Source organism: Corvus kubaryi, unplaced genomic scaffold (genome assembly GCF_017639235.1).
Source record: "Corvus kubaryi isolate FWS band 111438036 unplaced genomic scaffold, C.kubaryi_AGA036_p1.0 138, whole genome shotgun sequence".
Lineage (NCBI taxonomy): Eukaryota > Metazoa > Chordata > Aves > Passeriformes > Corvidae > Corvus > Corvus kubaryi.
Window position 1 is genome coordinate 12,517,074 of NW_024580672.1, and position 14,537 is coordinate 12,531,610.

Genomic DNA, 14,537 nt, shown 5'->3' on the forward strand with positions numbered 1-14,537 from the left:
AGTGGCAGATCTTTTTCAAGGCACTACTGATTCCTTCAGAGCTGCTTATTTTAGTCACTAGGTTAACAAAACTCTCCCTGTGTTTTTTCTCTTGACCTTCTGTGTATTAAATGAATTAAGTAAATTTCTTTTTCTATAGCTTCATCACTTTCAAGGGAAAATTCTGACCTTCTTTCTTGATGTATTTCATAGAATTCAAGTCAGAATAAGAAAGTTTCTGGGGAAAAGTGCTCTAAGTCAGACTGTTGATAAAACAAGGGCAGACATGCTTGTTTGTAGTGCAGAGTTCCTGCAAAGGAACGTATGAACTATTTGTGCTAAGAATAGAGGGGTCATTTTCAGAAGGATCAGAGCATCTATGTGCAGTCACCAGGAGTTCCTCTGATCTTTAACTTGCTGCATATTAAAGCTTCCGCCTTTTGTTTGTTTTCTGTCAACAGCCATTTTGCTCATTGCACTTGCGCCTGCAGCTCTCAGAAAATCCATATACTTCAGGGAGTATTTCCAGCAAAGAGACAGCTCCTGGGCTGCTGGTGGCAACAGGTAAGAACATAAGTGCTTCTCACCACTCACCCATACCTCCCTGGGAGCCTGAGAGTATATGAGGTATTCCCTATTGGTGTAAAACCTTTCAGCTCTGTTTCAGCAAGTGCTGAGCTAATTCACATTAACTCCCATTTGCTATGGGCTAGGAAAAGGTGTATGGCCCCAAGTTCAAAAAAGGTGTCAGGTATTTGTTGCTCTACAATAACCCATCTGCCGGTCTCAGCCCATACTTTCAAGGTACTATTACCAAGTGGCATTACTAGGTCCTCTCATGTTGTTACAACCACTGATGGATGTGTATCTGATTGCTGCAAGTGCCATGGATGAGAATAGTACCATGGGCTACTTGAAGATGTAAATATGTTCTGCCTTTTGAGTAGCAAGCACAGAGTTGTCACAAAGTCTGTCAGGTGAAGCCTGGGCTTCATGGGTGCCTGTGTTCTGCATGGCACCTATTTTCAACCCTGTATTGCTGCAAGACCAGCAGCATTTAATCAACACTGCACGGGCTACTGGTATTGTGGGCTGCTCTGCAAAAAAGTGCTTTGGCAGGTTGTGTTGTTTCAATGACAGCCTGCTACAATACTTCATGGTGGCAGTGGCTGACCCACTGTAATTAATCTGCAGGATGGATGGTGCTACCAACCCCACTCAGCTCTGTGGGAGCTGCTGGACTAACAAAATGCTTCCGGAATGGCTGGTGCTACTGAAAGCTGGCCTCTGAAGCATGTAGGCAATTCTGTCATTTCAAACAGTCTCTTACATATGCTCAAATATGTCCAAATAGCTTAACTGTTCTTTCTAAGGCTCAGTTTATCTCCTTGGTCCTGTTCAGCATAGCAGTGGCCTGCAAGTGTGTGATGTTAGCATATTGTCAGCATGAACTTAACACTATTCCAACCATTTTCATTCTCATGTCCTTCTGTGCTTCTGTGTGTTTGCCAGAACCTGAAACGGGTTCCCTTCATGACATTTATATCTCAACAAGGGAGACACCATGTGATTTCCAGTTCACTGATCCAGGCCAAATGAAGTGAGATAATTTGGTTTAAACCTCCAGATATCCCTATGCATAGCCAAGTGGAGTCATCACTCCTGGCAGGTTGCACTAGATGGATGCTTAGGAACAAGCCCGACTCATGATACTGTAATTACAAAAGCTTTTTTTTTTAACCTTTTAGGAAGCAAATAGAGGCAGCAGGATAGTGAGATTCTAGGCATTGATCTAAATTGTTAGTAAATTAGGTTCTTTTCAAGCTGCCAGTGCATGGGATGGGATGAATGCTTTCCCAGTCTAACAATTAACCTTTAAAAGGCAGAATATAATTTCTGCCTTACTACTTTGTAGATTAAAAAGCCTTACCTGTTGGGAATATACACATCTGTTTCCACTAACCAGTTTCACAACAACAGGAGCATCTCACCATGTTGCTGAATGCATTCAAGGATACGCTTTGCAATTTATTCTCACAAGTGTTGGCTGCTCAAACACTTGATTTACAGTGAGACATGTCCAGCAATGATTGGAAATTTGGACACTTGGTATAGGACAGAGGTTAGATTCTTGTAAATGGAAGAATTATGTTTTATTATCTAATTGTACAGCTGCTAAATCTTGACTTGTTTGGGAGTTACATTTTGTGAGGTTTGAATGCATGCAGCTAAAACGAGAGGGAAAGAATGAAGGAAATAACAGAACAGCTTTGCACAGACAGACAGAACGAAGTGATAACAACCAAATTCTTGCCTTTTTACTCCCTTTCCTTGCCTCCATCTGTAAATCCCTGTTTGAAAATTTGGATTTTCCATTTTGGTGTTTAAAATATGATGATACAAAACCTATACTGCTGCTTTTAAATCAGTTTCTAACTCATGATAAGATACTGGGCTAAGACCTTTGAACTGACACAGTAGATTTATCCTCTTGAGCCTGGACATCCCTATAGACTGACCTTCTATGTGGTTGCCCATATCAGGTTTTCCTTACAGCCTCATCTTAAACAGTTGGTCACTTTTGCTGGTGTCAGGGAAGAAAATTAGGTGGGGGACAGTAAGACACTTCCTATATCCTGAGCACTGTTGAGAACACCCTTCTTGAGTTGTGCTGCCTCCCAGAGCCAGAACTTTTTTGAAATAGCTTTGAAACAATTATGTGGTTAGTTGAATTCCATGATGGTAACAGGAGAGTTTCAACCTATTTAAATTTCTAATTTTCCAGCATTAAATGTCAGAAATTTAATTAACATTTTCATTAGTGTGTTCATCCATACAGGAATGTCTGACACTTGTGTTACAGGCAATATTGGCTCTGAACTTTCCTACACGGATGTTGGCGTGTTCATCTCTTCTGATGGTGGCAATTCCTGGAGACAGGTATGTTTTTCACAGTGAAGGAAAGCATGGAGCCTTTTGCTATTCTTCTTCTGCCTCTTCTCTTCCCAGTGGAGTGGGGCACTCATGCAGTACCTCATTTGTTTGCAGGTCTTCGATGAGGAATACAACGTTTGGTTTCTGGACTGGGGAGGGGCACTAGTGGCCATGAAACACACGTCAGTGCCCATCTGGCACATGTGGTAAGGAAACATTACTTTGAGAAGGTGCCAGTCTCTATAAAATGAGTAGATGAAGTCATTCTTATCTATATTTTACCATCAATGTGGTTTTATTGATGAATATAATGATTATTGCACCATTTTATAAATATAATGGCTCTGTACATAATCATCTACATGTATGAATTACTCTTTGCACTGGTAATGTACTGTGAGCCTCCAGGTGGGGTTTCTTTCCTACACACACACATATACTAAGTAATAGGCCAACCTTTGGGCTTCAGGTATTTCTGAGAGGCTGTGTCTCTCGTTTCTACATTTTGTTTACAGACTTTAACATTAATCGGATAAGACAGATAAAGGGAGGGAGAGGAGAGGGCAGTAGGTGTAGATGAGGACAGCAGAGATATGTTGCTAACTCCTCTAGTATTTGACTATCAGTTTCCAGAGATATTGTAGTGGCAACTGATTAGAGTTGGAGGTGAAATAGGGCAAAATGATTTCTCAGCTGAAGACACTGTTTTGCTATAAATGGGTTACAACAATCTAAGCACTAAAGATACTGCTCAAAATTAGCCTCTTCTTAGCTCTTGCCCCTCTGACTCCTGCACCAGTTAAACATTCTAAAATTCAGAACTAACGCTGTTTACAGAAAATGGGTGTGTTCATTGCTGGGTAGGTCAGTCCATTAGACATGCCCCTTCAGTCTCGGGGCTTGATTGAAAGAGGCGCATGTCTAATGGACTGACCTACCCAGCATCTGATGCTGTTCAGAAGTGAATTAGAAATAGCTTTCAGAGACAAGATGTTTTCCTGTCTACAATACTGAGTTGTCTCTTAGCTTGATGGTGCTAAGCATATGTCTATTACTTTTCATGCAGAACAGGAAATGTGGTCTTCATTCAAATAGAAAAAAAAAGCAAAGGTATTTGGCAGCAGTGATGAGGTGTTAAGGTCTCCTCTACCTGAGTTACTATTGTACAAAATCCTCCAGTGAAATTGCAGTCTTTCCAAATCTGGACACCTCAAGACATGTTGACTTCACCCATTTACAAGCTTATGTTCCAGAGATGTACTTAGAGAACATTAACAGCTACTTTTTCAATATAAAAAGCTTCTGGACTTTATGTTTCTGATCTGACAGATAACTCTGGGATGACTGCAACATAGATTTCTGTAGAAGTTTGAATATATTGCATTTGAGCCCATTTCTTTGCTACCTGAAGTAAAGAAATGACTGCTTTAGTCATGGTGTGATAGTGGATTGTTGACCATGGGATGTATTGGCTCCGTAACTGGACATATAGAGGACAGTAGTCACAGGGCAGACTCCTAAAGATGAGCTGCAGACTCCAGTCTATGGATAGAATGTGTTGAGGTGTGACTGGAAGCCTCTGGCGGGTAACTCAGTTGTCATGCCTATAACTAAAGTGCCCTCAGGAAAGAGGACATCAGGACCATGTCCCAGTCTTTAGACCAAGCCAAGTATGAGTCAAGGAAGGAGAAGTGTGTGTTAGCCACGGGTGGGTGTCACCAGCAGTGGGTGCGTCAGACTGCAGCAGGTTGAGCTCTGGAAGGGTGAAAAGGGAGCCACTTACTGAAAAAGCTGCAAGTCATGTATTAACCATTTGTTACTGTATTATTCAGGCCAGGTGTAACTGTTTCAGTTGTCTTTAATTGTGAAGGCTCCTCAGACATAAAAAGCACATTAATACAAGTGCCTGTACTTACATATTGGGGATGATTTGGTCACAGGTTGACTTTTCATAGAAGCTGAGAGCTCAGTTCACCTTTGTTTGGGGAGGTTCATTTTGGATGCTCTCCTTTTACACTCAGTCTCCTGAAATGGCATGTGCAGTACTACGAGTGCCCCACCCACTCTATTAAATGAGTAGTGATTTAGATCTGTTATCAATACGCTCCAACAGGTTTCCTCCAAAATTGTACCCTTAGGGGCTTTGGAATTTGCTTCATATTGCCTCAGTAGGCACCTGTTTTATGGGCAGGAGTGGAATAGATTAAAGGGTACATGTAAATCTATTAGTTCTCAGGCTGAGACATTGTACAATAAGTTTCATGCTGGAGAAAAGAGGGGTGGGTAATTGAAAAGCTGAGAGAACTTTAGCTAAGCTAATGAAGCATGCTGTTCCCCAGAAGTTGAAATGCTATTTTAGAGAGATAAGCATGCAAGCAGAAAGCATAAAAATGCACAGGTGTATGGGAAGATACATACATTTAAATAAATAGATTTAGGGCAGATAATCTTTCTGTGTGCTGTTGTACTCCCAGAGTTCTGTCTTTCGTGTAAAGCTAACTTCCTGTTCTGGCACAGGTGCATTCTGAGTCAGGTGAAGGTGTCTTGCTAAGTGACGTGAGGGGCAGAGTTAGGGGATGGTGACTGCCAGCCTTGGCTTTGCACACCAGATTATAATACACACTACGGTGGCCTCCTGGTCCTTTGGTGGCATGTCAGATAGTGTTCTACCTGCTTGGAGCAGGAAGGACTCGGTGTCCACCAAGAGCCTCCCAGACAGATCCAGATGCTCAGATGCATGTGTGCACACACATTCTACACTCCTCACTCCCACAAATAAGGCGAATTTGCTTTAAAGTACTAATAGGGATAGAGAGATTGTAGCTAATGCTATATGGCATTGATACAGGGATGGGTCAAAATGTCCTGTGATGGTGAAAGCAATTTTCATGCATTCAGGCCAGGGTTGCTTATGCTCTGAGTGGTGCTTCATATTCCAGACCCAGAAACAGGTCTTGGCAAAGCCTCTTGATCCCTTGAGGTCTGATCTACAGCTGCATCAAGTATATCTATATCCTCATTGCCAGTATTTATGCTTTCTAAAGCTTTGATCTTTCAAAGTACATCAAGAGCATGAATTTAGTGGGCTGGGAAATGGCAAAGATTGGTGCTTGTCTGTAAACCCAGCTGCTGGAGCTTGCAGACCTTAGCCAACATTTAATTGCTGCAGTTGCTCTAGAGTAAGTCTTTTTATGTATATAAATGTTGTCTGCTTCTATCCCAGGGTGAGTTTTGATGAGGGAAGATCCTGGACTAAATACAGTTTCACATCAACACCACTTTTTGTGGATGGATCCCTTGTAGACCCTGGCATAGAGACCCAGATAATGACGTAAGTACAGCAGCTCCTATTTTAAGTTGTGATGGCAGAAGGGGTTCATGGAGATCCCCAAGTGCCTGGTAATGTCATGATGTGCAGTGCAGCATTGTGTAGCTACACATGCAGTGTTTCATGAAGTCATGGTGCTGTTTTGTGGGTTTTGCTGATGGCCACAGGCCTGGCTGGCATGTTCTTGCATCATGTGGCAAATAGATGATGGAGCCAAACTCTCTCCAGTGGTGACAGGGGCTATAGCAAGGAAAGATGGTCCCAAGCTGTAGCTTGGGAGTTCACACAGACCAGCAGATAAATCTGCTTCTCTGGACAGTGGTGTAGCCCTGGTCAGGTTGCATCTAGTGACAACCAGAGGTCATTTCTCATAATTATTCTCATGATTATTCTCATAATCCAAGGACTGCAGTCCTTGGATCTGACAGCCCAGGGTCTGCAGTGCTCTTCAGAAGTCGGAGATCTGTATGGTTGTACCTAATGCCAGTTCTGTGCTTGCTCCAGTTGTGCAGCATGACTCTCGTTTGAGATTGCTGGTGGGTATGAATATCCCCCAACCTTGTTGCTTGCTATCTGCATTGTGGGCTGTACATCTGGTTTTAGCTCAAGCAAAAGTGTTCTCATGGTGCATATGCAGAGCTGAGCTCAGAATAAGCTTCCTGTCTGGGGTTTAGTATGCTATGGTTCACCCATCCCATGGAAGGAGGAGCCTGGGCTGGCAGGGATGGTGCCGGGACCTTCCTCCTCCCAGGAGTGCTGAAGTGCTGGGTAAGGCTGTTAGAATCGGTGGAGTGACGTTGGCCCAAGAACAGGCCAGGATTTGAGTTCAACAACCAGGAGAGGGAAGTTTTTAAGTTCAAAGGCATCTTCAAGTAGTGATCTGACCTCTTGAACAAAGTAGATCAGAGCGCTGTGCTCTGGGATTCTGAACAAAGCAAGGACAAGATGCACTGCCTTCATTGCTTTCAGAAATGCCTTCTTACCTGTGCTTCTTTGAATTGCCTGAAACAGGCTTCTGAAAAACATCAGAAAGCAAGGTGGCAAAGATGCCTTAGACTGAGGCACACCTGTGAAGCATATCTACAGTGGCACAAAGAAGCACCTTTGGTTAATCACATCAGACACTTGCATCACTCCAGTTCAGGGGCAGGAGATTAATTATAAATTCCATCTTTCAGTCAATTTGCTTTTCCTGCTTTTCTGCATCTGCACTTGAAGTTCCTGCATATTTTCACTGCTTGCAAGAGAAAAGAGATTCAGGTCAAGTTTATTTTCTTCTAGGCTTCAGTCCATTTGCATACTTATAATGGCATGAATGCATAGGTGGAGCTCCTTGCTGGTGTCACAGGTAGTGAGAAACTCAGAGTAGACTGCTGGATATGCTTGTCATCAGTTTTTGAGAAAGTTTGGACTGGGTAATAATCATGTGTCTTGGACGTTTCTGCTACTGACTTGAGTGTATTCCAACTGTGTTGCATGATTTGTGTTGTTATGCCTTTCAAAACCCAGATCTACTTCAGCTTTCCACAAAAAGAAGTGACCATGTGTTGAGAAGCAGTCTGTACTTGAAGTTGAGCTCAGCTCAAGAGCTGGGGAAAAATCATATTTTACTCTTCTCACAAATGGTCATTTGAACTGGCTTCTATGCCATCTATGCCATGGCAGAAGAAATGTTTTATTGCTGTAGCCTTGGGGGGGGCTCAGGAGGGCGTAGCTGACTCCTGTATAGCACATCCATATCTCCTGTGATAAACTGTCTTAGGAAGGACAGGCTAAGTAATTATGGTTGTGCTTTACACAGCAGCACTCCTATGTTTTATTCCCAAACAGTGCTGGAGCAAAACAAGGCAGCCTCTGTGTCTGTGACAGACAGCTACTGAGATTTTATCGGAGTAGACGTGGTGTCAGTTCTGGTAGCACTGCTCACTTTTCCTTTATTCCAAAACAATGCCATGGCTTTGGCTTTTTTTTCAAAAAGGCAGAGTCCTTGTTTGTGTAGAAGAATATATCTGTGCATCTGTCGCCTTGCTATCTGCAAACCTTGCCCTGTTTTTGCAAAGAGCAAAACTCAATAGCATATGATATACCTGTGAGCCTTTTCAGAAGATGGCTGTGAGCATCCTGTTGGGAAACTATATATGCCAATTCCCAGCTAAAGATTAGAACCTGCAATTCTGTTCACTCTGTGAATTTTTTCTCCAAATGCAATGAGAATGTGTAACTTTCTGTGTTGTTTAATATGGTGTTTTTCTGTGAAATTCTTTATGCAATGTGTGTCCCTTTCCAGCCGCACACATGTGCAGACACATGCACACACACGTGCAGAGAGACCAATCTGAGCTCTCATAAATCTGCACATCAGCACCTTCATTGAAATCAGTGGAGCTAATCAGTTGACTAGCTGTGAATTTAGGCCATTTACTTTATAAATCAATGCAGTTTTCTTCTGAGATGAAAAATGCATTATAAATCTAAGGTTATTGTTATTTATATCTCTGTAGTCTTCTGGTGGCGAATGTAGGAAGTGAGTTATCTTCCTGAATATTGTGTATTAGTTTTGTTGAGAACTTTTTCTTTTGAAATCTTTGCAGGCATATTACCATTATTATTGCCATTGCTGTTGTTATTGGTATTGTCTTTATTATTACTGTCATCATTAGAAGTTTTTAAAACCACTCTTAAGAGTCTGTAAAAGCCATACAAAGAAATTTCACATGACACTTGCAATGAATGTTTAGAGAAACTTCTATCCACAGAATTAAAGGAACTGAGGAGGAAAGAGCCCATTTATAAAGCTCTATGCAAACAATTTCTACACAGAACACTTAGGTATTTCTCCCAATTAGAATTTTAGTGAACTCATCTATAAGGGCAGTGTAGGGTGATGCTGAGCTTGTGTAAGCCTTGGCTGAGAAGAAATCAATGCCTTTATATTGCTACTTGCCACCCTCTGAACCAGGGTAACACATGGTGGTTTGGAGGTACATGGAATTCATGTTTCTGGGAAGAAATCCCAAAGATATCAAGAAGCTGATGAGAGGAGCACAGCAGTTTGGGATTAGGATCCCCCAGCTGATCATGGGGTCGGTGGGAGCTCTTAGATTTGAAGCAGCGCTGAGGCAGAGGGATCAAGGCTGTGGTCATATTTGTGTACTGTCAAACTGGGTACGTTAGTGGCTTTTAAAGGTTTGTCTTTCATCCTGGAAAATGAAAAATACTTCATCTAGTTGTCTCGGCTGATTCCCGTTAGAAAAAAGTTCTTCCATAGATTTGCATCAAAGTGGTCTGTGCTCACCTATTTAAAAAAAATAATATTCTGAGGGGAATGTGTATTACATAGTCATTATACTCCAACTATTATTAAAATACTGAATTATTAACAATATTTTCGTAATACTATTTTATTAAAATCAATATATCAGTAGAATGACTTTCCCAACATTCATTTTGTGCCACATGCTGTGAGGGGCTCTCTGGGCTGTAGAAAGCAGCAACCATTTTGGCACACATTTTCATACCACTTCATAGCTATTAAGTAAGCATTTTCCATACCTGTCTTTACTGTATGAGTATCCTAGGCTTTTTGGACCCTCTGTGCTTTGTGCTGTATATGCTTGTCCTAAACAATCCTAAAGAACATCAGTAATGAAGGGGCTTTATATGATTCTGAATATCTCAGACTACTTTGGATTGGGAGCTGCTTTTAGTGAGGGGGTTGGGCAGGATGTCTTGCAGAGATCCGTTCCAATCTAAATTATTCTGTGATTTTTAAATTTTGTATGGCTATAATGCTGCAAGAATGAATTATTTCCTTACAAGTTGGGTGGACTCTGTTACGAATGTAGTTTTGTGATGCTTGGGGAAGTACCATGAGACTGTGTGTGCTGGTCTGCCCTGGAACTGCCTCTTAACTAAAGTGAATCCACTGTCCTTCCTCCATTCCTGGCTGACCATCTTCTTCTGCAGTTCCCTTTGTTGCTCTTTCGACACTTCTCTCATCTGACAAGATGGTCAGTTCAGCTCCTTTGGTGTGGAGCTTTGTACCAAAGCACATTGCTGTGTGCACATTTCCACATTGCTGTGGAAAGCAGCAGTGAAAACACAGGGTCCTCTAGGAAAATAACTCAAATGCGTAAGGGTGGTGGGTTAGACATGTTCTCAGATGATGCAATGAATGCCCAGAATGCACTAGCCTTTTTGAAATCTACAGGTTTCTTACTTCTGTCCTGTATCCCTCACTGTTGACTAGTATATCTTTTAATTATGTCATGTTCTGATGGGTTAGATCCAACACTTCTGGATTGACAAGACATAGGCACAACGTGTTACTTGCCTGAGGTTGTCCAACAGGGGAAAGGAATCACACTGTATTCCCATTCTAGTCAATTGTGGTATATCCAGACTAGTTTGTACCATTTTAATCAGAGACAAGATGTTTTCATGGATCCAGAAGAGGGCTTTATGTTGTTGCAGCTCTTACTCATAATTATTACCTCTGCCACTTCATCTCCTGTGCTAAGCATCTCTCCAAACCTATATTAAGAAAAACAACCTTTTTGCTTCACAGCCCTGCATCGTTTTAGTAGACTCATTATGTGTGTATGTGTGCAGACACTCATTTACAGATGGGGATCATTAAGTTTCTCTGTACTGATAAATAAATATTTATGTAGACACACCCATATGCGTGTATATAAATTTCTACGTAGTTCTACCTGTGTGAACTTAATGATCTCTCTATATGTGTGCATGCATAATTGGGCATTAATATTTTCAGTGAGCTGAAAGTTAAGCTGTAAGCATTGCTGTGACTGCTGCCCTTTGCTATGTATGTTAGGAAATGTTCCTGGCTGTAAATGAATAGGTTATGAGTCCTGGCCCTTTTCTAACACCTTCTTGTTTATGTGGCCATGCAGCTTTACCAGAAATGAAGTGGGAGTAGTTTTTTTTTCCAGGAGACCCATAAAATTACTGGCAATCCATCACTGGGTGGCAGAAGAGTGAGGCAGAATGAATAAGTAATTGAAAGATGTTGGAAAAGGTGAGGTGAATGCCAGGGGAGGTTTGAGGTGAGAAAGAAAGTATTAAGAGCACAGGCCATACTGTGACAGACCAAAGGTCCCTCTATTTCAGTTCCATGTTCCAACAGTGGCAAGTGTAGCATGCTAAAAAAAATATATATATATATATTATGCTAAATTATACTAAAAATATTATTACCTTATATACTTCTCACATTCATAGAAATTTACAAATAAGGGACTTTCTTGACCAAACATGGTATTCTTTGTGTTTCTAAGATATTAAGGAGTTTTCCTATTTTTGAGGGTTTTCCCTCTAAATGCTTTGAAAAAGTTTTTAGCAGGCACCTTATCCTGTGGCCAGGAATTCCATGAATTACTCTTATCCTGAAGAACTGACTGACCTGTGGAAGACATCAGCAAAGTAGATACAGGTATGAAGGCAATGTGGACAGGTTCTGATTCACTCTCAGCAGAGACTCAGCAAACTGAGTATGAGAAAGGGGCAACAGGTCACAGGTTCAAGCTCCCACTTGAGTTCAAAGTTACATGGAAGCCAAGAGTCATTTTCCTGTCTTTTTCTGATAAGTGTTTATCATCTTGGCTCTTCAAGCAAGGCAACATCCTCTGCCTTTTGCTCAAATCTTGCAGTTACATTTAAAAGCTAATGCAGGAAAGAAAATGACAAGCTGACAGTGTCCTTGAAACATTCTTTGCCTAGGGGTAGGGAGCCATGGGTCTGCCACCTCTGAGTGGGTGTCCTGAGAAAAATTAAGGTGAAAGCAGTGATAGAAAATAGTGCCTTTGCTGAGATGTGGTCAGAGGAGCTGGCATTCTCCCCCTGGGACCAGGCTCTGCCCTCCACAGCCAGCACCCCTGCTTAGCAACCTCAGCAAATGAGAGCAGATGTGAGTGGATGGCAAAACACCATGAGGTTGTTTTTCCTAGAAGCAACTGAGGCTCTTGTACAATGTGTGAGGAGAAAAGAATCACAGTGTTCCTCAATTCCCATGGCCCACAGGTGCTTCTAAACTTTCCTGACATCAGTCTGGCCTCTTTTCACTTCACTCTGAAAGAAATAGGAAGAACCTCTCTGAAAAAAACATAGATCTTCTGCAACTTGTGACTGCTGCTGTGCCACACAGAAATTTAGCAAAGAAGGAATCTGGAAGAAAGATTTCACCAGAGTTCTCTAGAAAGCTAAATCCAATTTGCAGCTTCCAGTGCAGGAAATGAGACAGGATCATGTATGGGAGCTGTTATGCTGACAGATTCTGAACTCTGTCCTTATTTACCTTCGCTTCCTCTGGGGACCAAGGCTGTCCATCCAGCCTGTGCATTCTCTAAGGGCTATCAAAACTGTGGAATTTTTTAAAGGTTAGAGAGAAGATCTCAAAGCCTGGTTTATCCAAATTGCATGGGTACCATTAGATACTATAAAGGACTGTTAGGTTTTAATTCTTGTCCCTACTGTGGTTTTATCTCACTTCTCAGTTTTCCTTTCTTCTGTTCATTGCAATATCTGTTTGTGGTGTGAGTGGCATTGTTACTGGCTGTGGATTTTCCTGCAAGGCTCTGATGTGTCCTTGTGAGTTCAGTTCTCTGTCCTCGCTCAGGGGACTGTGCAGACTGCAGTGTACAAACCTATATAAGGACTCTTCAGAACAGAATCCATGAAATTAAAATGAATCTGTGAAAATAATGACTGCACACAGAAAGAAAAGTAAAATTTGGAACTTGATCTGAGAACAAAAATTCCAAATACAATTACTAAGTAAGGAAACCAAAATGATTGAGAGGATATTGGCATTTGCTATAGTGAGCTGCATTCCTGTATCATCTGATCTAATTTCAAAACCTTCTGGAAGTAATGAATAGCTTGGACTTTGGGAGAAAATGATCAATCTGCTAATGGCATCAAGTGACTTTACAATGGACAAGAAAATGTGTGTTATAGGAATTCCCATTTTATCCCAGCAGATGATCAGTTTATACCCTGGAGTAAGACAGTTGATTACCCATATCATTATCTTTGTTTGCAAGATTTAAAAACATTATTAACGACCACAGATTAATCAGTGTCACTTCCTCCTCCCATCTCCCTCTCTGCCAGAGGAGTAGTCTGTGTTTTAGCCTTTGGATCTCTGCATGAATTCACCTGGACAGTCCACAAGAGGCACAATATTGATTGTTAATACTTGCAGTATGAGGTGAGGTCTTTCTGCGGCACCTGAAAAGACAAATCAAGTGATGAGAACATCTACTTAGAGTAATCTTTCTCAGACAGCACCGTGTGATTCATTTGGCTTTAGGAAAAGGATGTCCGTGACCCAAGACCAGTTCCCAGCAGTTGCACCATGTACTCGTAAGATTCCTGGCAGAAGCCATAACACATGGAGAAGGCATTGTGCTCTGTGGCACGTATTGTCTGTCTTTGACTTTCTGGGGCAAACATCACTGCCATTGGAGTCAGGTGCCTTTTATGGACAGTAGATCAAATATTATGCTAAAAAAGTCAACAGCATTAGTTGTATTGTGCTGGTAGGGAAATTGAGGGAGAGCAAAGGGCATGCCCATGGTTAGTCACTCAGCAGGCTGTCATCGGGAGAGCTTGGCAGTAATGCAGGTCTCCTGAATCCCAGGTGGGTATCCCACTGTGCAGACTTTTCCCATTCCTTCAGGGGAAGGAGATGCTGAGTCATGTCTGTTATGCTGGGACAAGAGGGGTGGAGAGGTGAGCATATGCAGGGAGGAGATTAGAGAAAGGTGTTCGCTTGAGACTGGGATTCACTGAAGTGAATAAAAGAAAGAAGCCCTTGCAGAAGGAGCCAGAATGAACAGCAGGCTGATAGATTTCTTTTCCCTAGATAAAAGGACAAGTTTTGCCTGATGGCAATAAAGTCCAGATATTCTCATCTAGAGGCTGATGTGCTTTGTTTCTTGTGCTGCTAAGTAAGGACAGAGGGATCTTGGCCCTGTGCTGTCCTCCTGTCAGCAGGTCGGCTGGGCTGTATGAAGCCCTCAGGCCTGGTGGAGGGTGCACAGAAAGGGGCAGGATGCTGTGTACACATGCATTCCTGAGTCTTTCACCTTTCTGTTAGAGCAAGGCATAAAATATTCTGGTGCCCTGATCCCACCAACCCTCAGGGGATTGAGAAACTACACAGCCTTAGCACCTTTCCAGCTCAATCTCTCCCTGATCCTGCACAAGGAAAAGAGTGGCACAGCACACCAGCTTTTCTGGGAGCTTGAAGGTTCAATGTTAGGTTGGCTGC

The 14,537-nt window shown here is 42.0% G+C and overlaps 1 protein-coding gene across 1 annotated transcript in view; it reads left to right on the forward strand.

Annotated features, from left to right (window-relative positions):
- SORCS3 (sortilin related VPS10 domain containing receptor 3) overlaps positions 1–14,537 on the forward strand; it is a 118,745-nt gene that overhangs the window by 57,507 nt on the left and 46,701 nt on the right. The window contains exons 10-13 of the mRNA XM_042018508.1: positions 441–543; positions 2,843–2,919; positions 3,028–3,119; positions 6,137–6,244. Of these exons, the coding sequence (XP_041874442.1) occupies positions 441–543; positions 2,843–2,919; positions 3,028–3,119; positions 6,137–6,244 (380 nt within the window). The remainder of the gene's footprint in view (positions 1–440; positions 544–2,842; positions 2,920–3,027; positions 3,120–6,136; positions 6,245–14,537) is intronic.